The 26,900-nt window shown below is 43.1% G+C and overlaps 1 protein-coding gene across 1 annotated transcript; it reads right to left on the bottom strand.

The window, feature by feature from the left end:
• Positions 1 to 6,396: 6,396 nt before the first annotated feature.
• Positions 6,397 to 25,706, bottom strand: LOC135503688 (leucine-rich repeat-containing protein 38-like). The gene is made up of 2 exons (XM_064921837.1): positions 24,854 to 25,706; positions 6,397 to 8,269 (listed from the first exon to the last, which is right to left on the bottom strand). Exons 1-2 carry the CDS (start codon positions 25,479 to 25,481, stop codon positions 8,022 to 8,024), a joined length of 876 nt encoding a protein of 291 aa, XP_064777909.1. The 5' UTR covers positions 25,482 to 25,706; the 3' UTR covers positions 6,397 to 8,021.
• Between the last annotated feature and the right edge of the window lie 1,194 nt (positions 25,707 to 26,900).

The following is a 26,900-nucleotide window of genomic DNA, read 5'->3' as shown; positions in this document are numbered from 1 at the left end:
CTGATCTCCAGGACACCTACACCCCCCGATGTTACCGGAAGGCCATAAAGATCATCAAGGACAACAACCACCCGAGCCACTGCCTGTTCACCCCGCTATCATCCAGAAGGCGAGGTCAGTACAGGTGCACAAAGCTGGGACCGAGAGACTGAAAAACAGCTTCTATCTCAAGGCCATCAGACTGTTAAACAGCAACCACTAACATTGAGTGGCTGCTGCCAACACACTGACTCAACTCCAGCCACTTTAATAATGGGAATTGATGGGAAATGATGTAAAATATATCACTAGCCACTTTAAATAATGCTACCTAATATAAAGTTTACATACCCTACATTATTCATCTCATATGTATACGTATATACTGTACTCTATATCATCTACTGCATCTTTATGTAATACATGTATCACTAGCCACTTTAACTATGCCACTTTGTTTACATACTCATCTCATATGTATATACTGTACTCGATACCATCTACTGTATCTTGCCTATGCTGCTCTGTACCATCACTCATTCATATATCTTTATGTACCTATTCTTTATCCCCTTACACTTGTGTATAAGACAGTAGTTTTGGTATTGTTAGTTAGATTACTTGTTGGTTATTACTGCATTGTCGGAACTAGAAGCACAAGCATTTCACTACACTCGCATTAACATCTGCTAACCATGTGTATGTGACAAATAAATTTGATTTGATTTTCAATAGTGGAATCGGCGGTTCACCTTCAAAATAAAAGTCCCAATTTGAAACGGATGCAAACGGATAAAAATGGTCGAATCATGCCACAATTGGACTGACTCAATAATGCTAAACAAGGTTGGATGTTGTCATATGAATTCAACTAAAGAACTGCATTGAGGGCATTCTTGTATGCGCTGTACCGCCTAACCTATGGATTGTGCACCCATGTAATGGGGTATCAGCCTACTCCGATACATCCACAGAACACAACTATGTAGAGTTTACACAAATATGTGCATATTGGCTATTATTGGAGGACTTTGATTGTGAGAAACCACATTTCCAGTCAGTCTATTGTGTTTATTGGATAATCATATTTCACTGTTCAGCCTAACCTATGGATTGTACACCGATTAAATGGGGTAGCAGCCTACTCCGTGACACTCGCAGAACAAAACTGTTAGAGTTTACACAAAAATTAGCGTCTTAGTTATTATTGCGGGACTCTGAAACCACTAAAATAAAACATTGCACCGAGGAGAACCCCAATGCCTGGACGTGAAATCGATCTGTTATTTTTTTACTTTTTGGCGGGCTTAAGGGATACTAAATTCATGAAGAATTTTTTTATTTGAGACAATTCCAATGTCCTCAGAAATAACAATGTAGTCATTTAATGCTCAACAGTTGACCAAAATATATACTATGGCTTGCCTATATAAATGTATTAATTTCTGTGATCCTGCTATCTAGCTTTCATCACAAGGGGGTGCAATTTGGCCATCAGTATAAGGTGGTGCTGTGCACACTCATTGATCTACCATTCAGCCTGTATATCAAACAACCATCTAGCATTCAACATGTCAGAAACCAGGAAGCTTTTGTCTCCAGACATTAGGCCAATACATTGTGACCTAGTTATGGCACATTCCATGGGTCCAAGTAATTACAAATTGTTTAGTCAACCAAATTGCCACAGTGATACAAAGTCATGTAGATGAAGCAAGTTAAAATAATGAGGAAACCATGTTGACAAAACCCATCTTTGGCTGAGGGTTGCCTTTTTTAGTGGGTGGTGTGTTTGCCAGGAGCTATAACTTAGTGAGTCAGCAAAGCAGACCATGATGGGCGGGTGGTGGGGTATTTATAGGACAAGATTACAGTTTTGCTCAAATTTGCTTGATGCACTTTTAAATGAGATATCCTTAACACTGCTGCTCACAAGCAAGGGGAGCAGATCCCTCAGTGCCGTCCATTGAGGTTTTAAAGACACACTTGTACTATATGGCCTATGTAAGTGGTATAATTTCATTATTTTATTTTAGCTTTTTACTATATTTTTATGGTTGAAATGTTAAAATAAAATGTATTCACCATTTTAATGTAGATTGTATCTCGAAGTGAATATGCACTTGGGAAAAGGTTTGATTTGATTCCACTACTACATACTGGCATAAAATGGCCTGTGCAATGTTGTCAGTGGAAACATTTATGAAATTATACTGGTTTACAGAAATGCAATCTCGTGCAACCAGGTGCCAAATCTAATCCCAGGGCAGTATTTAAATCTGGAGTAACACCACATCCATTAGATTCTCATGATTTACTACCCCTCCTCCACCCATCCATCTCTACTGTCAACATCTACTAATGACTCTCGTTCCTGGCCCCACTGTGGTTCAAAAACCCTTTTGTAATTACTGGGCTGGCCTGATCCCAAGACTTCATCAGATCTGCTAAACATACTGAGAACACTAATCCAGCTAGACCCACAAATCTAATCGCTATGGTCACTAGACCAGGAGGCTACACACACGGACATGCACGCATACACACACACACGCGGAGACATGTACGCTCACATGCACAAACACACACACACACACACACACCTCAAAACCTAAGTCTAAATGATTTCCAGCTTATCTTGGGTGTAGTCGATTCACCAGGACAGGATAGTTCCTTTACTTAAGTACTTCTTAGTTCTATTTTGTTGAGTCAGCAAGTATATCTAAACACTTAACAAACTGGCCAAATCCATTCCTATTCCTTTACATATATGAAAAGTCACTTTATCGCACTATAATCCACTTTAGAATTTTGATTGTATGATGTTAGGTTGAAAATGGATTGGTGTATTGTTTCAAATAATGTGTAACAGAGTTAAATTCGTTATAAAGAGGCTGAGAAATTACATATAAGACTAAACAGTGTAATAACCACACAATTGCATAAAACACATTCATTATTACATCCTTATGGTAATAACCACACTCGGTCACCCCTATGCTGTAAGCATAACCCCTCCATACTTCCCCACCTCCAATACCCAGCACGTCCAGCAGCATTAAGCCCTGGCAGATGTTAATCTTCCCCCAGAAACTCCACCCCCATCCGTTCCACCGACTGGTCCTGTGCCACCACATAATCCAAGGCAGGCCCACAGTGGCAAATAGGGCCATCTGTTTCAGCTCACAGATCTGTAACCCTCCACATCTGGACACTGCACGGGCGAAGCAAGGGGGAGATGGGAAGCCCCTCACCCTCACGGGCTCTAATGGGAAAGGATTGATATTGCTCTCTCTCTCTCTCTCTCTCTCTCTCTCTCTCTCTCTCTCTCTCACACTCACTCACTCACACACACACACACACACACACACACACACACACACACACACACACACACACACACACACACACACACACACACACACACACACACTCACACTCACACTCACACTCACACTCACCAGTCCTGTCACAGCAGCTCTCTGATTTCTTAATGTGATATTTGAGACGACTGTGTGGTTACATTATTTTATCTTGTTGTTGGTGTCCTTTAGTAGTTGTTTCTTTGCAGCAATTCGACCATTAAGGCCTGATTCACGCAGTCTTCTCTGAATAGTTCATGTTAATCTGTGTCTGTTACCTGAACTCTGTGAAGCGTTTATTTGGGCTGCAATCTGAAGTGCAGTTAATTGCAGAATTCTGAGGCTGGTAACTCTAATGACCTTGTTATCTGCAGCAGAGGTAACTCCGGGTCTTCCTTTCATATGGAGGTTCTCATGAGAGCCAGTTTCATCACAGCACTTGATGTTTTTTGCGCCTGCACTTGAAGAAACTTTCAAAATTAAGGAACTTTTCCGCATTGACTGACGTTCATGTCTTAAAGTGGACTGTCGTTTCTCTTTGCTTATTTGAGCTGTTCTTGCCATAATATGGACTTGGTCTTTTACCAAATAGGGCTATCTTCTGTATACCAACCCTAGGTTGTCACAACACAACTGATTGTCTCAAACTCACTAAGAAGGAATGAAATTCCAAAAATGTACTTTTAAAAAGGTACACCTATTAATTGAAATGCTTTCCAGGTGACTACCTCACGAAGCTGGTTGAGAGAATGCCAAGAGTGTGCAAAGTTGTCATCAAGGCAAAGGGCAGCTACTTTGAAGAATCTCAAATATAAAATATATTTTGATTTGTTTAACACTTTTTTTGTTACTTCATGATTCCATATGTGTTATTTCTTTGTTCTAATGTCTTCACTATCATTCTACAATGTAGAAAATAGTCAGAAAGAAAGAAAGAAAGAAAGAAAGAAAGAAAAACCCTTGAATGAGTAGGTGTGTCCAAACCTTTACTGGTACTGTCCGTTTTTTCATAATTTTTACATATTCATAAAAAATGTAAAGCTCAAATGTCTTGAGTCAACAAGTAGTCAACCCCCTTTGTTAACCCACATAATAAGTTGTATGGACTCGGTGTGCAATAGTAGTTCTTATCATGATTTTCAAATTAATACCTCGTCTCTGTGCCCCATACATACAATTGTTGTGTGATACTCCGGTGTTTTGGTTTCTTCCAGTTCTAACCACTGATTTCAGTCATTGGCACCATAATGCCACTATCTTTATCGCTGGATTTCTAGATTTGAACTGGTTCCAAGTCGTTTGTCCCTTATTGGTGCTGTGGCAGTCAACGTGGTCATGGACCCCTGTCACTCTAATCCCTTTTGTGGACCACAGAGAAATTATTCATACTGTTCAGCTGCTGTTCAATTATTCAGAATGTTCAACTCACGCAAGGTGTAGTATTACTCCCTATGTTCTCTACATATTTTTTGCCCTGCAGGCCACCGCAGTTATCTCTGCAGGGTAAGCCACATTAAGTAGATGCGGATCATTGGACACGTAACAGGGATGGTATTTGTTTACATGCATCCATCCTCAGAGGGTGTAACACTGAGGCATTCGACTGAGTGAAGTTGTGTCTCACTTGCATAAGTGTGTGGCATCAGAATTATAATGCTATTGTATAATTCAGCTGTTTGTTATTTCCGTCTCAATGTACTAGACGGGGGAGAGAGAAAGAGCGAGCAGTGACGTAGCAATTTTGAAATCTCTTCCTCTGTGGCAGTTTCGGCTTCCAACCCGAACTGGCCTCCAGCCATGTAACCATGGCGACGACAGAAATTCAGTGGACGAGGGAAAATCCTCATTCCCGAAAATCCTCCTTCCCCTCCTCCGCTCTCATCCTACTTCTGTCCACTCTGTATGGTGGCTCAGCTGACTGCACGGCATAAAGGATGAGGAGGGAGGCACTGGCAGAATGGCTCACCATCCCTCCACTCTGATCTTCATCAGTGGCGTGTTGGAGTCGGAGTTCTGTTCTGACTCAACACCCCGCTGTTCATCCGTTCCCTTTGTTTGTGTGTGCCGTGCCCATAGGCTTCAACTCTATGCCATCCAGTTGTTTTACAGCACACGAGACAGTATGGTTCATCTCTCTTCGCCGACACTTTCTAGCAGCATGCTGATTCCCAGTGCATGAGGCACTATTTCAGCGTGTATAACATCAGTAAGGTCCACAAGGACATACAAATACATTATATAAATACAAGTTTTAAAGAAAAATATTACCATCAGAACAATAACAGGACAGTGTTGTGTTATCCTATCAAACAGAACCTAGACAGTGATGTAGCTGGTATGACAGTGGTTATCTCTATTGCGTATTATCTCAGATAGTCTGCCAATTTTACTGTATTATAACACAAATAAGAATATACTCTATATTCGTAGGGTAAACAAATCTGATGACCACATGCCAAATAACAATGAGGGTGCCCTTCCATCCTCACAGCTCTGTTCTATGGCGTGGGATATGGATGCCAGCTGTAGCATTATGGGAGCTGTGATTATTGGACCGAAACAAACAGATTTCATTGAGAGTAAAGGTCAATCCTATTGGCCACATATGGGATCCTTTGGTTGGACAGGGACATCCGCTCTTCTCTGTAAGATGCTACTGTATGTGGGTATACATCCATGAGACTGGACTAGAGAAATAGGACATTTCTACAGGCCACAATTTCAAACAATATAACGGAAGTGGGATTTTTCAACCATATATAGGTTGTGTTGCATGTGAAAGAAGTGCTCCGTGTTGACATGTAAAAGTTTTGTTTGACAGAGATAAATAACATTACATTACACATGCGTAGCAGGGCGTTTCTTGTTCCAAAAGGTTATTATTGCACATGAGAATTGGTTCTCCATTAAGACACCTTGTTATATAAGATAAAAATATATTTGACCGATGTCTTCATTCAAAGAAACAAGACAGGTATGTGAAATCAAAGTTTCAGCTTTCAATCAAAGTTTAAAGCAAAGTTAGTGTGTATTTTACCACTTTATTTTATCTCTTTACATTTTTGTTATATTGCACTTTGCAACCCCATGATTATCTTTTCAAGGTGTTTGTTATGGTGCATCATGACAGAAAAAAAAGCCCTTTCATCTGTTTTTGGGATCTCAAATCTCATTGGTGGGTTACAAGCGCCAGCAAATCCCATTGGTGGGTTACAAGAGCCAGAGACAGATACAGTTTGACTGAAGCAACATAAGTGAGACAGGTGGACACCTGTTCAAAACTCAGGTCTTGAAGCATCTGTGACTATGATGGTTTTCATTTATGATCTACCAGTTGTTTCACTATTCTTTTAGCCAAACAATACACGTGACATCATTGATCTATAGCATTCATTCATCAATTTCACCTGGCTGCTACTAGCTGCTGGTCTATTGAGGATATAAAGGCCGACACAGGAAATGGCTGGAAGGCCCAAACATCAAGGATGATCAAGACGACGAAACACTGAATTCATTTTTACCTTAGCCCTCCTAGCTTGGAATTAGAGTCTTTGCCGATGTGACAATACTGTTACCATGTGAAATCCCCATACAAACAAGAGAAGACTTAATTTGTACAAAAAAAATAAATAAAACAACCAAAACATCAACAAAAGCTTCAGTATCAATATAAACCTTTTGTTCAAATGTAAAAAAAATAAATAAAATAATTATGCCTGAAACAGGAAAAATACATTGGTCCACTTACAGTACAAGCTGTATAATATAATGATTTCCATAGTTACATTTGTGGGTCATAAATGGCAGGTTATTTTAGGATATTGTGCTATACAGTATACTGTACCTAATGTGTGATTGTTTTTTAACCAATATTACATTTGTGCTAGCCTAAGTGCCAGAGGTTTGTGCTCTCTTGCCAACTTCTTAGGGCGTTGTCTCGCCAAACATAGTCAGGCTACATTTGTGCTCCAAAAACAGATATTGTAACAACATCCTCCATATTTACTTGATTTTGCATTTGAGAGTTTGTGTCACAGTTTAGTCTAACATCCATGTTGATTGCTCACGCTCTCCCGTTTCTGTGATCTATATTGTAACAATAGAATCTTCTCATTCAGCCTGCTCTTTGGTAAACAGAGGTTAAGTAGGTTGCTACTCAAATCACTGCAATGGACATAGTTATGTATTAGACTCCAGTGTGTCTGTCCCTTGTCCTCCTCTCTGCCCCTTTGCCTCTCAGCTCAACCCAGATCTCAAAGAACCTGTTTGCCCCTGGCAGCAGAGGAATAGTCCTCTTTGAAAGGGTGGTGCAAGTCATTTTAACTCATGTTAGACTTAAAGTACAGCCCAAATATAGTACTACGATTTCAAGGGAATGCTGGAGGATCTCTCCAAAGTAAGTTAGTAAGGCTGTGTACACTAAGGCAGTGCTAAGAAAACATTTGTATTATTCAAGCGTACGGTTTTACCCACTGCCCTAGCACCCCTCCTGGTGTGCCTCTGACTGCCACCAATGCGGCGAGCAGGAATTCACATGGTAAGAGCCTTTTGGCCCAATTCCTGGCCCAAATACTCCCTTGTTGTACTTGACTTCCTGGCCCTCTTACAAGGTATGCAGTCAGGGTCTGCAATGCCTGCAGTGACACTGAATCTGGTCCCAGATCACGCTCTTTCTCTCTCTCAGTCGTTGCCCTCCTCCTCGTCTGCCTGACCGGCTTTGCCCAGGCGCTGGAAGCAGTGGACCATAGAGGCCAGAAAGAAACTGGCTATGATGGCTACCACAGAGACAGAGATCCCCGAGAAGATGACTATGAGGATATCCGTGAGGGAGAGGTAGCCCCGGCACTCCCGGAAACTGGCCTCAGAGAGCAGACTCAGGGACATAAGACTCCCATCCATGGGGAGGGAGCACTCCAAACCTTCCATACCTGAGAGGAGAGAGAGAGACAGAAAACAGTCTGGATCACAGTCACTCTATGGTCCAATCCCAAATTAACCCCAGCCTGTACACAGTGTAGATCTGAAATGAATTTAAATATATACAGTGTATTCAGAATGTATTCAGACCCCTTCCCTTTTTCCACATTTTATTACGTTACAGCTTTATTCTAAATTGATTAAATAAACTACACACAATACCCCATAATGACAAAGTGAAAACAAGTTTTTATAATTTTTGAAAATGAAATATCTTGTTTACATAAGCATTCAGACCATTTGCTAGGACACTCGAAATTGAGCTCAGGTGCATCCTGTTTAAATTGATCATCCTTGAGATGATTCTACAATTTGATTGGAGTAGACCAGTGGTAAATCCAATTGATAGGACTTGATTTGGAAAGGCACACACCTGTCTATATAAGGTCCCACAGTTGACAGTGCATGTCAGAGCAAAAACCAAGCCATGAGGTCGAAGGAATTGTCTGTAGAGCTCAGAGACAGGATTGTGTCGAGGCACAGATCTGGGGAAGGCTACCAAAAACAAATCTGCAGCATTGAAGGTCCCCAAGAACACAGTGGCCTCCATCATTCTTAAATGGAACCACCAAGGCTCTTCCTAGAGCTGGCCACCCGGCCAAACTGGGCAATCGGGGGAGAAGGGCCATGGTCAGGGATGTGACCATGAACCCGATGGTCACTCTGACAGAGCTCCAGAGTTCCTCTGTGGAGATGGGAAAACCTTCCAGAAGGACAACCATCTCTGCAGCACTCCACCAATCAGGCCTTTATGGTACAGTGGCCAGACGGAAGCCACTCCTCAGTAAAAGGCACATGAAAGCCCACTCGGAGTTTGCCAAAAGGCACCTAAAGGACTCTCAGACCATGAAGAGACTAGTCAGGATCGAGAGAAAGATGAACAGAGCAATGTACAGAGAGATCCTTGATGAAAACCTGCTCAAGAGCACTCAGGACCTCAGACTGGGGCGAAGGTTCACCTTTCAACAGGACAACGACCCTAAGCGCACAGCCAAGACAACGCAGGAGTGGCTTCGGGACAAGTCTCTGAATGTCCTTGAGTGGACTACCAAGCTTGTAGCGTCATACCAAAGAAGACTCGAGGCTGTAATCGCTCTAAATGTGCTTCAACAAAGTACTGAGTAGAGGGTCAGAATAGTTATGTAAATGTCATATTTCATTTTTTATGTTTAATACTTTCACAAACATTTCTAACCTGTTTTTTGCTTTGTCATTATGGGGTATTGTGTGTAGATTAATGAGGGGAAACAACAATTGAATCCATTTTAGAATAAGGCTGCAATGTAACAAAATGTGGAAAAAGTAAAGGGGTCTGAATACTCTCTGAATGCACTGTAAGTATGGTAATAGCTTAACAGTGAAGGTAACAGCAACACTCTGCCCTGTATGTTTAGTGGCATTTTCATCATATTGCATCTATTAATTCCTTTCAGATCTAAATGCATGTTGGAGCTGACCTCTCTCTGATGACTGAATAAAAAGCCTACACAGGTTTTTTATTGTCTGTTCAAAGTACTGTTGAATAGCATGCTGACTATACAATTTGGAATGGCATACAATGACCGTGGTTGAAATCCACCAAGAATGGCTAGTCTGTGATATCCTCCTACTGTAACAGTTTAAGTGAGGACACTGCGAGACCAGATGGGTGCCATTGTTTTGCCTTACAGGAGCTATAGCCTAGTACGCGTACAGTAGTAGCTACTATATTGTGTGTGTGTTCGTGTCTCATCATTTTCCACACCCATCGAATCCCATCACGTCCCAAAACCCCATTAATTTGATGTTTTTGTTTAGTTTTCCCTCTTATAATAGTGTAAACTATCAAGTGTTGAATTTACTCACTGCAACAGAGAACCACATTGCCATAAATCAACACCTAACACTCCACAGGAATTTATGATTTTCTTTTAATAGCCATATAAATACATGCGCTTCGTGCCAGGCTGCGTTCCCTGTGTCGTCGTTTGGTGTGATTTAAAGAGCTACACTGAACACCTGTCACAGACACACGTGACTCCTGTTACATAATTCCCATTTAAGGTTTTTCCTTAGGATTTTCTCCAACTTTTCTTTATTCACCTCTCCAAGGCAAATATTTGTTTGTGAAATGTCCATGTTGCAATCAGATCTATCTGCTTTGGTTTATACAGAAGGAAGATAGTAATCTGCTCCAACCAGTGTATTACTAGCAGACACCAGATCAACCCCCTGGGTAATAATAGAACAGAGACCGATTTATTGAAACTGAAATACATAAATATCTCATTTACATAAGTATTCACACCCCTGAGTCAATATATGTTAAAATCATCTTTGGCAGAGATTACAGCTGTGAGTCTTTCTGGGAAAATTTCTACGAGCTTTGCACTGTACAATATCTGCACATTATTCTTTTTAAAATTCTTCATGCTCTGTCAAGTTGGCTGTTGATCATTGCTAGACAACCATTTTCAAGTCTTGCCATAGGTTTTCAAGCCGATTTATTAAGCCAAAACTGTAACTAAGCCACTCAGGAACATTCAATGTCACCTTGGTAAGCAACTCCAGTTTCCTATGGTTAGCTATATTTTCCATTTATTTTTGCCCTAAAAAAAACTCCCTAGTCCTTGCCGATGACAAGCATACCCATAACATGATGAAGCCACTACCATGCTTGAAAATATGAAGAGTGGTACTCAGTGATGTGTTGGATTTGCCTCAAACATAATGCTTTTATTCAGAACATGAAGTTAATTTCTTTGACACATTTTTTGCTGTTTTATTTTAGTGCCTTATTGCAAACAAGATGCATGTTTTGAAATATTTGTGTTCTGTACAGGTTTTCTTATTTTCACTCTGTCATTCAGATTTGTATTGTGGAGTAACTACAATTGATCCATCCTCAGTTTTCTCCAATCACAGCCATTAAACTCTGTAACGGTTTTAAAGTCATAATTGGCCTTGGTGAAATCCCTAAGCGGTTTCCTTCCTCTCCAGCTACTGAGTTAAAAAGGATAACTGTATCTTTGCAGTGACTGGGTGTTTTCATACACCATCCAAAGTCTAATTAATATACAGTTGAAGTCGGAAGTTTACATACACTTAGGTTGGAGTCATTAAAACTCGTTTTTCAACCACTCCACAAATTTCTTGTTAACAAACTACAGTTTTGGCAAGTCAGTTAGGACATCTACTTTGTACATGACACAAGTCATTTTTAAAACAATTGTTTACAAAGAGATTATTTGACTTATAATTAACTGTATCACAATTCCAGTGGGTCAGAAGTTTACATACACTAAGTTGACTGTGCCTTTAAACAGCTTGGAAAATTCCAGAAAATTATGTCATGGCTTCTGATAGGCTAATTGACATCATTTGAGTCAATTGGAGGTGTACCTGTGGATGTATTTCAAGGCCTACCTTCAAACGCAGTGCCTCTTTGCTTGACATCATGGGAAAATCTAAAGAAATCAGCCAAATTGTAGACCTCCACAAGTCTGGTTCATCCTTGGGAGCAATTTCCAAATGCCTGAAGGTACCACGTTCAACACCATGGGACCACGCAGCCGCCATACCACTCAGGGCGGAGATGTTTTCTGTCTCCTAGAGATGAATGTAGTTTGGTGCGAAAAGTGCAAATCAATCCCAGAACAACAGCAAAGGATGTTGTGAAGATGCTGGAGGAAACAGGTACAAAAGTATCTATATCCACGGTAAAATGAGTCCTATATCGACATAACCAGAAAGGCCGCTCAGCAAGGAAGAAGCCACTGCTCCAAAACCGCCATAAAAAAGCCAGACTACGGTTTGCAACTGCACATGGGGACAAAGATTGTGCTTTTTTTAGAGAAATGTCCTCTGGTCTGATGAAACAAAATCCAACTGTTTGGCCATAATGACCATCGTTATGTTTGGTGGAAAAAGGGGGAGGCTTGCAAGCTGAATTACACCATCCCACCCGTGAAGCACAGGGGTGGCAGCATCATGTTGTGGGGGTGCTTTGCTGCAAGAGGGACTGGTGCACTTAACAAAGTAGATGGCATCATGAGACAAGAAAATTATATGGATATATTGAAGCAACATCTCAAGACATCAGTCAGGAAGTTAAAGCTTGGTCACAAATGGGTCTTCCAAATTGACAATGCCCCCAAGCATACTTCCAAAGTTGTGGCAAAATGGCTTAAGGACAACAAAGCCAAGGTATTGGAGTGGCCATCACAAAGCCCTGACCTCAATCCTATAGAAAATGTGTGGGCAGAACTGAAAATGTGTGTGCGAGCAAGGAGGCCTACAAACCTGACTCAGTTACACCAGCTCTGTCAGGAGGAATGGGCCAAAATTCACCCAACTTATTGTGGGAAGCTTGTGGAAGTCTACCCAAAATGTTTGATCCAATTTGAACAATTTAAAGGCAATGCTACCAAATGCTAATTGAGTGTATGTAAATGTCTGACCCACTGGGAATGTGGTGAAATAAATCAATGCTGAAATAAATCAGTCTCTATACTATTATTCTGACTTTTCACATTCTTGAAATAAAGTGGTAATCCTAATTGACCTAAAACAGGGATTTTTTACTAGGATTAAATGTCAGGAATTGTGAAAAACTGAGTTTAAATATATTTGGCTAAGGTGTATGTAAACTTCTGACATCACCATGCTCAAAGGGATATTCAATATCTGCTTTTTTATTTTAACTCCTCTACCTACAGGTGCCCTTCTTTGCGAAGCAAACATCATCAAGTTTGCTGATGGCACCACGATTTTAGACCTAATAACCAACAATGACGAGTCCTTCTCTAGGGAGGAGGCACGCGAAATGGTATTGTGGTGCCAGGACACCAACTCTCACTCAACGTCCGCAAATCAAAAGAGTTGATTGTCAACTTCAGGAAGCAGAGGAGGAAACATGCCCAATCCATATCGACAGGACTGCAGTAGAAAGAGTCAGCAGTTTTTAGTTCCTCAGTGTCCACAGCACCGAGGACTTGACATGGACCAACTACAACACCACTCTTGATAAGAGTGTGTAACAGCGTCTCCACTTCATAAGGCAGCTGAAGAAATCTCTTCTCCAAATACTACCGCTGCACCATCGATAGCGTCTTGACTGGTTGCAGCACATCCTGTTAAGGGAATTGCTCCATCCACAACCACAAGGCCCTCTAGCGGGTGATGAAGACAGCCCAGTACATCACTGGGACCGTGGTCCCACCCATCCAGGACATCTACTCGAAACGGTGCCCGAGGAAGGGCCGCAGCGTCATCAAGCACCCCAAACAGCCCAGCCACATGCTGTTCATTCCCTTACTGTCGGGAAGACGGTATCAGAGCATCGGGTCTGATACCAACAGGCTCAGACAGTTTCTATCCACAAGACATCAGACTGCTGAACACTTGAACTGGACAGACCACCTGCACTGACTCTCCGCACCTTAGCACTCATGCACTCACTCACTCACTCCCTCACACACCCACACATTCATCCATATGCACACACACACACACACACACACACACACACACACACACACACACACACACACACACACACACACACACACACACACACACACACACACACACATTCATGCTACACACACATCACAACTGCTTCTACCAGACTCCTATTATTATTGCTAAATAATGCACAATTAAACACCTTCCACCCAATCCCCCCTTACGCAAAACACGTGTAAATATTGGACTATAAATTGTGCCATCCTATATTATACTTATGCAAACAATATATATATATATTCTACTCAGCCATTTACTATGTTTGTGTTCTTATCTTTTACTATTTCTTATTTCTTATTGTTGTTGTCAAGAAGGAACCAGAAAGAAAGCATTTAGTTGGATGGTGTATCCCATGTGTATCCTGTACATATGACTAATAAAACCTTTCAATTATTGCATGATAAAACAGAAGTGTGCAGAACAAGAAATATACTTATATTTGCACTCTGGGGATTACATATCATACCAGAATAAAATAAAATCATACACTGTAACAGATAATAATGGAACAGTACCAAATTATCTGATCAAATTGAAATTATGAGGATAAATAGATTATACTGTGGATTATTTTATTTATAATGATAAGGGGCATCAATGGGGCTATGGTTTCCTAGTAAAATAACCCAATCTATTCCACTAATGCACTAATCAGAATTATTTAAAATTCAATCGGTATTAGCTGTTTTTGGAAAAGGTATTCAATATAAAACATGAATCTAAATTACATATGGTGTACCTCAGTCATGATAATAAAGGCAGTTTCGGATGCTTCCATTTTGGCATGCCTGTGTTTGTAGCTGCTGTGGTCAGCAGTCAGAATACATCATTATCAAGTGTGTGTGCGTGCGTGTGTGTGTGTGCGTGTGTGTGCGCGCGCGTGTGTGTGTGTGTGTGTGTGTGTGTGGTGAGTCACAGTCAGACCAGAAGGGGTTTTCCACATGCGGAGAGATTCAGTGACCTCATCGCTCTGTGAAATTCCAGTCACGTGGCTCTCCTCTCATCTCACCATGCAGCACAACAAGCTCAGCCCAGACACTGGCTGTCCTGCTCTCTCTTTCTCTGTCTCTGTCTCTATCTGTGGAGAGGACCAGAATGCTAAATTGCAAATAGATGGAGAGAGTCTGTATGGTTTCGGTGTTGGTGGTGATGAGTTTGGGGGTGGGGAAGGGTTGAGTAACATAATGCCTACATTGTCTGACACTGCCTATAAAATCAAATGAAATCAAATTGTATGTGTCACATGCACCGAATATAACAGGTGTAGACCTTACGCCGAAATGCTTACTTACAAGCCCTTAACCAACCATGCTTTAAGAAGTTTTAAGAAAATAATAGATAAGTAAAAAATAGAAAATAAAAGTAACAAATAATGAAACGGCAGCTGTAAAATAACAATAGCGAGGCTATATACAGGGGGTACCGGTACAGAGTCAATGTGCGGGGGCACCGGTTAGTTGAGGTAATTGAGGTAATATACATGTAGGTAGAGTTAAAGTGACTATGCATAGATAATAAACAGAGAGTAGCAGCAGCGTAAAATAGGGCTCTGGGTAGCCCTTTGATTAGCTGTTCAGGAGTCTTATGGCTTGGGGTTAGAATCTGTTAAGAATCCTTTTGGACCTAGACTTGGCGCTCCGGTACCGCTTGCTGTGCAGTAGCAGAGAGTCTTTGACAATTTTTAGGGTCTTCCTCTGACACCGCCTGGTAAAGAGGTCCTGGATGGCAGGAAGCTTGGCCCCAGTGATGTACTGGGCCGTATGCACTACCCTCTGTAGTGCCTTGCGGTCGGAGGCCGAGCAATTGCCATACCAGGCAGTGCTGCAACCAGTCAGGATGCTCTCGAACCTTTTGACCATCTGAGGACCCATGCCAAATCTTTTCAGTCTCCTGAGGGGGAATAGGCTTTGTCGTGCCCTCTTCACAACTGTCTTAGTGTGTTTGGATCATGATAGTTTGTTGGTGATGTGGACACCAAGGAACTTGAAGCTCTCAACCTGCTCCACTGCAACCCTATCGATGAGAATGGAGGCTTGCACGGTCCTTCTTTTCCTTTCCACAATCATCTCCTTTGTCTTGATCACGTTGAGGGAGAGGTTGTTGTCCTGGCACCACATGGCCAAGTCTCTGACCTCCTCCCTATAGGCTGTTTCATCGTTGTTGGTGATCAGGCCTACCACTGTTGTGTCATCGGCAAACTTGATGATGGTGTTGGAGTCATGCCTGGCCATGCAGTCATGAGTGAACAGTGAGTACAGGAGGGGACAGGGCATGCACCCTGTTGGTGCGGTATGCAAATTGGTGTGGGTCAAGGGTTTCTGGGATATTGGTGTTGATGTAAGCCATGACCAACCGTTCAAAGCACTTCATCTCTACATGCTCTTGGGCACAGGGAGTATGGTGGTCTGCTTGAAACATGTTGGAATTACAGACTCAGTTTGAGGTTGAAAATGTCAGTGAAGACACTTGCTAGTTGGTCTGCGCATGCTCGGATTACACGTCCTGGTAATTCGTCTGGCCCTGCGGCCTTGTGAATGTTGAGCTGTTTAAAGGTCTTACTCACATCGGCTGCGGAGAGCGTGAACACACAGTCGTCCTGAACAGCTGATGCTCTTGAGCAAGAGGACAAGTACATTAGAGTGTCTAGTTTGAGAATAAAGATGCCTCACATGTCCTCAACGGGCAGCTTCATTAAATAGTACCCACAAAACACCAGTCTCAACTGGTAAGAGGCGACTCTGGGATGCTGGCCTTCTAGGTGATCGTAGTCTATTTTATTATTGATTGATTGTACGCTGGCTAGTAGAACCCATGGTAAAGGTAGATTACCTTCTTCCTCGATACCTGTGTATTTTTCTCCTGTGAATGATGGGGATGATTGCCTTGTCAGGCATCTGAGGTAAATCCTTCCCGTCTGACTCGTTGAAGAAAAGGAATTCCTCCTGAAAGGGGTGAGTAATCACTGTCCTGATATGTAGAAGCTCTTTTCGGTCATAGGACACAGTGGCAGAAACATTATGTACAAAATAAGTTACAAATAACAAGAAAAAAACATAAATATTATCACAATTGGTCACGGGATCATAAAACGGCAGCCATCTCCTTCGGCGCCATTCTCATATAAACCTAGAATTGTCAACAAACCACTGCATCATATCTGACATGAGTATGCATAGTGTCTTATATCAATGTGATTACAGTTGCCATGCTGCTATAGAGTTGGCATTATATGTTTGTTTGTGTATACGTTTGTGTGTGTGTGTGCAGTGGCATGTATTCATGGAAGCCAAAGAAAGCCAGACATCCCCCCCCCCCAAAAAAAACAAAAACATACAAGAATAATTTTGCTTTCGTCTCTCCGTGTTTCATAAATTTCCTTCAATTCGCAGAGGCTGAATGTACCGTATATCACCGGAGAAAGCATCCAAGCGAGCAAAACAGCGTCCCTTTGTCCTAGTATGTGTAGCGAATCTATCTCATGCTGTCTGGTCAAAAAGAGTACGACGTTGTTGCCACCCATATCATTGAATGCAAGGGAAGCCAGCAAGCATTTGGCCACCCTTGATAAGAATAAATAAATGATAATATCCAATCAGTGTTAGCGCACCAAATAAAAATGTCAAGAGAAGCCAGTTTGGATATGGCTTCAGATCAATCACATCAAAAGCCAATAGTCATTAACCTCTTACATCTATGGGGGCGCTATTTCATTTTTGGATGAAAAACGTTCCCGTTTTAAACAAGATATTTTGTCACAAAAAGATGCTCGACTATGCATATAATTGATACCATTCGAAAGAAAACACTCTGACGTGTCCAGAAATACCAAGATATTCTCTGTGCGTGCCCTAGAACGTGAGCTTCAGGCAAAACCAAGATGAGATGGCATCCAGGAAATGACAAGGATTTTTGAGGCTCTGTTTTCCATTGTCTCCTTATATGGCTTTGAATGCGAGAGGAGTGAGTCAACCCTTTCTGTCGTTTCCCCAAGGTGTCTGCAGCATTGTGACGTATTTGTGGGCAGATCATTGGAAGATTGACCATAAGAGACCACATTTACCAGGTGTCCGACCGGTGTCCTGCGCCGAAATTGGTGCGCAAAAGTCACCTGCCAGTATTTTTCCATGCGATACAGAGAGGAAAGCAAGCTTCCACGAACTGCATATCAATGAAGAGATATGTGAAATAACACCTTGAGGATTGATTCCAAACAACGTTTGCCATGTTTCGGTCGATATTATGTAGTTAATCCGGAAAAAGTTTTACGTTGTAGGTGACTGAATTTTCGGTTCGTTTCGGTAGCCAGACGCAATGTAGAAAACAGAACGATTTCTCCTACACACAGACGCTTTCAGGAAAAACTGCGCATTTGGTATGTAACTGAGAGTCTCCTCATTGAAAACATCAGAAGCTCTTCAAAGGTAAATGATTTTATTTATTTGGTTATCTGGTTTTTGTGAAAATGTTGCGTGCTAAATGCTACTCAAAATGCTATGCTAGCTTTGCATACTCTTACACAAATTAGTCAATTTCTATGGTTCAAAAGCATATTTTGAAAATCTGAGATGACAGTGTTGTTAAGAAAAGGCTAAGCTTGAGAGCAGACGCATTATTTTCATTTTATTTTCGATTTTCAGAAATCGTTAACGTTGCGTTATGCTAATGAGCCTGAGGCTTTAGTCACAAACCCGGATCCGGGATGGGGAGTTTCAAGAAGTTAACAGGAGAAAACTTTGAATTGTTACATCTTGTTGTGTTGTTGTCCTCCAGTGGCTAGCTAGCTAGCAAGCTAAAATCGTTCCTTTCCTAAATTAATCATGAATGGAGATAGGGATTTAGCCAATGATTATAACAGCGATTCTGATCCAACTATAACTTCATACATTGTGCCCCTGGCCCGAGAGGATGGAAGTATGTATGCTAATGTTAACTAGAATGAAAGGATGTTAGGTTAACGTGTGTGTGTGCGTGTGTGTGTGTGTGTGTGTGTGTGTGTGTGTGTGTGTGTGTGTGTGGGGGGGGGGGGGGGGTAGGTAGGTAGGTAGGTAGGTAAAGAAATAAAACAACAGTAGAAAGACGTGAAAAACGAGTAGCAAGGCTATATACAGACACCCGTTAGTCAGGCTTATTGAGGTAGTATGTACATGTAGGTATCGTTAAAGTGACTGTGCATATATGATGAACAGAGAGTAGCAGAAGCGTAAAAAGAGGGGTTGGCGGGTGGTGGGACACAATGCAGATAGCCCGGTTAGCCAATGTGCGGGAGCACTGGTTGGTCGGGCCAATTTAGGTAGTATGTATATGAATGTATAGTTAAAGTGACTAAGCATATAAGATAAACAGAGAGTAGCAGCTGCTTAAAAGAGGTTGGGGAGGGGGGGGGGGGGGCACACAATGCAAATAGGGGTAAAAACTGTTGAGAAGCCTTTTTGTCCTAGACTTGGCCCTCCGGTACCACTTGCCATGCGGTAGTAGAGAGAACAGTCTATGACTGGGGTGGCTGGGGTCTTTGACAATTTTTAGGGCCTTCCTCTGACACCGCCTGGTGTAGAGGTCCTGGATGGCAGGCAGCTTTGCCCCGGTGATGTACTGGGCCATACGCACTACCCTCTGAAGTGCCATGCGGTCAGAGGCCAAGCAATTGCCGTACCATGAGGAGATGCAACCGGTCAGGATGCTCTCAATGTTGCAGCTGTAGAACCTTTTAGGGATCTCAGGACCCATGCCAAATCTTTTTAGTTTCCTGAGGGGGAATAGGCTTTGTCGTGCCCTCTTCATGACTGTCTTGGTGTGTTTGGACCAATCTAGTTTGTAGTTGATGGGGACACCAAGGAATTTGAAGCTCTCAACCTGCTCCACTACAGCCCCGTCGATGAGAATGGGGATGTGCTCGGTGCTCCTTTTCCTGTAGTCCACAATCATCTCCTTAGTCTTGGTTACATTGAGGGATAGGTTGTTATTCTGGCACCACCCGGCCAGGTCTCTGACCTCCTCCCTATAGGCTATCTCGTCGTTGTCGGGGATCAGGCCTACCACTGTTGTGTCGTCAGCAAACTTAATGATGGTGTTGGAGTCGTGCCTGGTCATGCAGTCGTGGGTGAACAGGGAGTACAGGAGGGGACTGAGCACGCACCCCTGGGGAGCTCCAGTGTTGAGGATCAGCGTGGCAGATGTTTTGCTACCTACCCTCACCACCTGGGGGCGACCTGTCAGGAAGTTCAGGATCCAGTTGCAGAGAGAGGTGTTTAGTCCCAGGATCCTTAGCTTGGTGGGCACTATGGTGTTGAACGCTGAGCTCTAGTCAATGAACAGCATTCTCACATAGGTGTTCCTTTTGTCCAGGTGGGAAAGGGCAGTGTGGAGTGCAATAGAGATTGCGTCATTTGTGGATCTGTTTGGGCGGTATGCAAATTGGAGTGCGTCTAGGGTTTCTGGGATAATGGTGTTGATGTGAGCCATTACCGGCCTTTCAAAGCACTTCATTGCTACGGACGTGAGTGCTACGGGTCTGTAGTCATTTAGGCAGGTTGCCTTTGTGTTCTTGGGCACAGGGACTATGGTGGTCTGCTTGAAGCACATTGGTATTACAGACTCAATCAGGGACATGTTGAAAATGTCAGTGAAAACACCTGCCAGTTGGTCAGCACATGCCCGGAGCACACATCCTGGTAATCCGTCTGGCCCCGCAGCCTTGTGTATGTTGACCTGTTTAAAGGTCTTACTCACGTCGGCTACGGAGAGCGTGATCACACAGTCGTCCGGAACAGCTGATGCTCTCATGCATGCCTCAGTGTTGCTTGCATCGAAGCGAGCATAGAAGTGATTTAGCTCGTCTGGCAGGCTCGTGTCACTGGGCAGCTCGCGGCTGTGCTTCCCTTTGTAGTCTGTAATAGTTTGCAAGCCCTGCCACATCCGACGAGTGTCGGAGCTGGTGCAGATGTTGCTCTAAGGTTTTATAATGGAACAAATGTGTGTTTGAATGTATTCTGCTACTGTGTCTTCTTGTTGTCTCGACCTTAGCCTATACTGTATATCACGGTGCCAAGGCATATGAACAGGTTATAGAGCAAACAATGCAATTATCACAACACATACAGTGCCTTTGGAAAGTAGTCAGACCATTTGATTCTTTTCAACATTTGTTATGTTACAGCCTTATTCTCAAATTGATTAAATAAATAAAAATCTTCAGCGATCTACACACAATAGCCCACAATGACAAAGCAAAAACACGTTTTTAGAAAGAACACAGTGGCCTCCATCATTCTTAAATGGAAGATGTTTGTAACCATAAAGACTCTTCCTAGAGCTGTCCACCTGACCAAACTGGACAATTGGGTGGGAAGGGCCTTGGTCAGGGAGGTAAGCAAGAGCTCCAGAGTTCCTCTGTGGAGGTGGGAGAACCTTCCAGAAGGACAACCATCTACACAGTGCCAAGACAACGCAGGAGTGGCTTCGGGACAAGTCTCTGAATGTCCTTGAGTGGCCCAGCCAGAGCCCGGACCTGATTGAAACATCTCTGGAGAGACCTGAAAATAGCTGTGCTGCAACGCTCCCCATCTAACCTGGCAGAGCTTGAGAGGATCTGTATAGAAGAATGGGAGAAACTACCGAAATACAGGTGTGGCACTGTCACAGCGTTGTGAGCGTACATTTTACTTTATTATAAATGTCACCAACAAAACAAGAAACAACAAAAACTAACGTGAAGCTTACTAGGGCTGTACAGGCCACTAACAAAGACAACTACCCACAACTAAGGTGGCAAAACAGGCTGCCTAAGTATGATTCCCAATCAGAGACAACGATAGACAGCTGCCTCTGATTGGGAACCACACTCGGCCAACCACACAGAAATATAAAACATAGAATGCCCACCCCACATCACACCCTGACCTAACCAAATAGAGTAATAAAACGGCTCTCTAAGGTCAGGGCGTGACAGGCACGCTTGAAGCATCATACCCAAGAAGACTCGATGCTGTAATCGCTGCCAAAGGTGCTTCAACAAAGTACTGAATAAAGGGTCTGAATACTTATGTTAAATATTTGTCAATTGGGGTATTGTGTGTAGATTGATGAGGGGGGTAAACTATTTAATCGATTTTAGAATAAGGCTGTAACATAACAAAATGTGGAAAAAGTCAAGGGGCCTGAATACTCTCCCGAAGGCACTGTAGATTGTAATATGGCTATTTTGGGGGGTGAGGGGGGGGGGGGCTTGGCTTCCCTGGTGATTTTACCCACGCACCGTGTGTCACTCGCAGAGCGATGGAGTATCTTTTACAGTGATGGAACATTAGACTAGATAATGTCAGTGTCAATGGCATGCTGTCATCAGTATCAAATGAAGTGTAGTTGTGAATAATAGATGCTGATTGTTCATCCTTGACCTATGCTGTAGTGTGATTACACACATTCACCTACAGGCACCGTTCGTGATATATCCTCAGTGAATGCGTCTTAAACGGGCAATCTGATGCTCAAACATTAACAGAGTGGTTATCTTCTTCAAGGATCAATGGGTATATTAATTTACAAGTGAAAAAACACATCTGCCAATTGCAGTTGCCCCTTTATCTGAGCTTTGTTGCATCTTGTTGATACAGTACCTGAGAGTAGACTAGGCTTCAATGTGTCTATTCATGTTCTCAGATACTTAACAGATCAAGACGATCTCAATCAGGATCTGACAGAGCAATGTCCCTGATAGCAAAGTGGGGAAAAGAAAGTTGTTACTGTTTGGGTCAGTGAAGTTACGGTGTCCAATGAAATTACAGTGTCCAAGAGAAAATTACGTTTTTGACTTATCCCACAAACCCAGTGACTGGGCTTGATTGAATGGCTCTGTGGAAGTGTCCAGTTCATCAAGTGGTCCATTATTCCGTGCCCTTCATCCTCCAGTTTGTTCACGGCTGTAGCTCACACAAGAACATTGATTGTGATTTGCCTCAGAGAGTCACGGAATTGAGTAATCAGTGAGTAAAGGTCTCGTTTAGCCTAATCCATCAGAGCTCCATTTCTTCCTAGTGTACGGCTTCCTACATTCCGATCCATGTTTCTAGTCTGCCCCCTTGTCAGAATGATGAAAAGATGATTATGGCATTCAACGAGTTTCTCCTAAAGGCATTGGGAAGGAGTAAGTATGCCTGTGTGTCAAATACACTGTACAACCCACATGTCCTTTAGGTCAATATACAGTAGAGGTTTCCTGTGGTTAGCCCTACTAAAGGTGCTAAACCAGACATAAGGCCAGAGCCTACAGTTGCTAAGGCCTATAGAAGAGCATGTAGGAAGCACCATAGTGTTGGTGTGTATATGTGTCTGTGCTCACTGAAAACTAGGTGTTAATGTGCCCCCAAATCATTCTGTTACTATAACCTGGAGCCCAGGGCACAGCTTTTGAAATGAAATCCACTGTGAAGATTACCAATGTGCCAATTTGAGCAATTGATATGATCCATAGAACACCCTGTTGCTTTGATTAGCGCACTGTAATAACATAGGATGTGTCCCAAATGGCACCCTATTCCTTATGAACCCCGGTCAAAAGTAGTGCGCTATAAAGGGGAAAGGGTACCTTTTGGGATGTACCCACATAGCTTACTTCAATACAGGCCCTAATTCCAGCTGACATTGGTGTACCTCATTTGTATGGCCCTTAATAAATATGAAAGAGGGTGAAGTAGCAGTTAATATGTAAATATGGAGTTGGACTTCCACTCACAGAGCGTTTGCTCAGGTCGGAGCTCACCATAGCACTGGAGCTCTGGAGAATGAGAGTGAGCATATACTGCGTGCAATAACCTGTCAGCACTGCAAACAAGGAAGATTTATATAGACAATACCCTCACTGTCTATATATATGGCAACACTACAGAGTGTGGATCAGAAGCTATATGTAATGCTTATTGTCTGTAATGACATAAACAATGTGGGTATATTATGATCAATCAAGTGACTCAGATCCCATTGAATTTGATTCCCTGGCCTCATATCTTTTTCATCTTGAAGATCTTACATGTGATCTATCCACTCGATATTTTGGTGGACACACTCTTACAAAAAAAAGGTGCCTACTAGAACCTAAAAGTTTTCATTGGCTGTCCCCGTAGGAGAACCCTTTGAAGAACCCTGCTTGTGTGTGTGTGTGTGTGCATGTGCATGTTCTAAAATCACAACAAGGAGACTGTTTATTGACACTATCCAGGTGTCTTACTCAAACACTGCACTCTTAGAAAAAAAGTGGAAAGGGTTCTACATGGAACCCAAAATAGTTTTACCTGGAGCCAAAAGAGTTCTACATGGAACCCAAAAAGGGTTCTTCCATGAGAGTAAGAATGTTTTTTTTAAGAGTGCAGTTTTTGAGTATGAAACCTGGATAGTGTCAATGTTGTGATTCTTGAACATGCACATGCACACACACATACACACACAAGCAGGGTTCTTCAAAGGGTTCTCCTATGGGGACAGCCAATTCAACCTTTTAGGTTCTAGATAGCACCTTTTTTTGTAAGAGTGTGTCCACCAAAATATCGAGTATAATATCTGAGAACACACTCTAATGACGCATATGGTTCATTCATTATTCAGACACAATCTGGTATCTGTAATCTGGGACCCTCCACTCGTCTTCCAGAAGTATCTTCTCTCTTTCTAATACTTATCAAGATGTTTCAGAGTGATCTTATGACAGCATTGAACTGTCCATATCCATACAGAATTATCAGTAATATGAGCAACAAACTGCACATGAAATAAATGACGATGAGGTTGTTGGCCAATAGCTCTTTACTCGATATTAGACAATTGAAAATAAAGAAGAGGACCCATATTTGTAGACACACAGTGTAGAGATATTTCATACTAAACACTGTTATGCACGTTACGTTATCTGTCTTTCAGTGTACTGTAACCGATTGGCTTATAGTGAGTTGTTTGAATCAAAAACAAGTGGGCTGACAAAATAGTGGTTTTATATGTCCTAGCACAGGCAAAGATGTTAACGTGCTGTTAAGCAGCTTACATACCCGTTGGAAGCTTGTGGCGGTTCTCCATCAGCCACACAAAGAGTTTAGCAAAGTGACAGTTGCACACCCAGGGGTTGCCCTCCAGGCGCAGCACCCGGAGTGAGGTTAAAGGCTCCAGCACCCCCACGTCCAGCCCCTGCAGGCCGTTTCTCTCCAGCTCCAGCACCCGCAGCGAGGTCAGACCCAGGAAAGCGTCCTCCTCCACCTGGCTAAGATAGGGGTTGTTCCCCAGCCGCAACTTAATCAGGCTCCTGGACTCTCCAAAGGTCTCTGACTGGATCTCTGTCAGGTTGTTGCTGCCCAGGTCCAGGAAGACCAGGCGGGACGATGTGCTGAGGGTGCCAGGCTCCAGCCCAGACAGGGAGTTATTCCTCAGGTCCAGGTAGACCAGGTCGCTGTACAGAACCAGGAAATCCGAGGGGATCAAGGGAATCCAGTTGTCAGAGAGCAGGAGGCGCCGGACATCCAGGGGGATGGGGCTTGGGAGGCGGGTGAGACCTTGGCCCTGGCAGTCCACGGTGTGGTGATCTGGACACAGGCAGCTGGACGGACAGTTGTGGCCCCGAGTCAGCAAGGTGGAAGAGAGCAAGGCAAGGAAAGGCTGAAGCCAGTTAATGCATGGTAACATTGTCAAGGGGGTAAGAGGGAAAGTAGGACTTTAGGTAGGGGAGGGGGAGGTTGGGAGGAAGGGGGCACAGGACAGGAGAGGGCACGGGGGGTGGGTAGAGATCAAGAGGTGGGAGATTAAGGAAGGGGAGGGGGAAGCAGAAGGAGGAAAGGAGTCAATGTCCTGGCGCTGGCATCTCTCTTCCGCTTGGTGTATAATCTACAAAGGCCTGGCCATTGAGTGGCAAGAGAGATGCGGAACAGTGTTTTCCAGGAGATCATGTAGCAAGCCGTCTGTATCGAATAGCAGCCTGCTGGCTTTGAGGGAATAAGGGGAGGAGTGAGAGAGCGGGATCGAGCGAGAAAGAGGAGGGAGGGGGTGTGGATTAACACAGAGGTAAATAGCATCTAGCGAACCAGAGACACGCTGGGGAGGGGGTGTGTGGGGGTCGAGGGACGTAGGGCGGTAGGGTAAGCCAGGAGGGGGTGTGAACTTGCAGTCGCCCCTCAGAACAGAACGTGTGACGCCATCTGTGAGTCAAAAGAAGAATATCATGTGAGTATCTTAGCATTGGAAGGCTAGACTCACTTAAAACATGGGTGTTTGTATCCAACTGTTTGCCTTTTCCTCTTGTGCTACCGTCTGTGGCTCGCTGTCCAATTGACACCACATTCCCAACTCACATGTTGCATTTCGCATTTCGCTATACTCGCAATAACATCTACTAACCATGTGACCAATACATTTGATATGACTTGATGATGTCAAATGGCTCCCAGAATCCCTGGAGGAAAATCATCCTGACGACTCCTGACCGTGGACTTCGGGAATCATCATCATATACGTCTCCTCCTCATCTGTCCTCTGCCTCCCTGTGCTGCACGATCCAGCCATCCCAGCTCCGTTGCCATAACAACATGCTCTAAACATCCACCGTGGCGTGAAGCCGCCTGGGCAGAACCAGACGAATGTACTGAAAGTGTCATATTGAGGAATGCCATCACTTGACAGCTTGCCACAGCGGCATTATGCATTTGTCTCGTGCCTTCACTGAACAAACTGAATGGTCGTCTCATACCATACACATCCACAACAGTACCTTTAATGCACAATATCCTATAAAAAGAAATACACTATACATCCACTACAGTTCAACATATCCGCTGCAAAAGCCCAGTGGTCCTCAGAAATACTTGACCTTACACTAAGCAGTATGTTCCCAATTGCAGTTACCAACAGCAGCTGATTTGCCAGCTGTTATTGTTTACATGCTATTTACCTGCGTGCTACAGCAGTCAGACATGATATCCCCAGACCACCGTTAGAGAAGCAGAATGCACGCTAGCATGTCCTCCGAAAGCATTTCCTGGTACATGAAACACAGACCAATGAAATTACCACCAGTTTACACGGCAGCTTTGTCCTATGGAAAAGAGCTAA

Source organism: Oncorhynchus masou, chromosome 18 (assembly GCF_036934945.1).
Source record: "Oncorhynchus masou masou isolate Uvic2021 chromosome 18, UVic_Omas_1.1, whole genome shotgun sequence".
Lineage (NCBI taxonomy): Eukaryota > Metazoa > Chordata > Actinopteri > Salmoniformes > Salmonidae > Oncorhynchus > Oncorhynchus masou.
The sequence above is the reverse complement of the archived record's forward strand: the minus strand, read 5'-3'. Positions and strand labels throughout refer to the sequence as shown.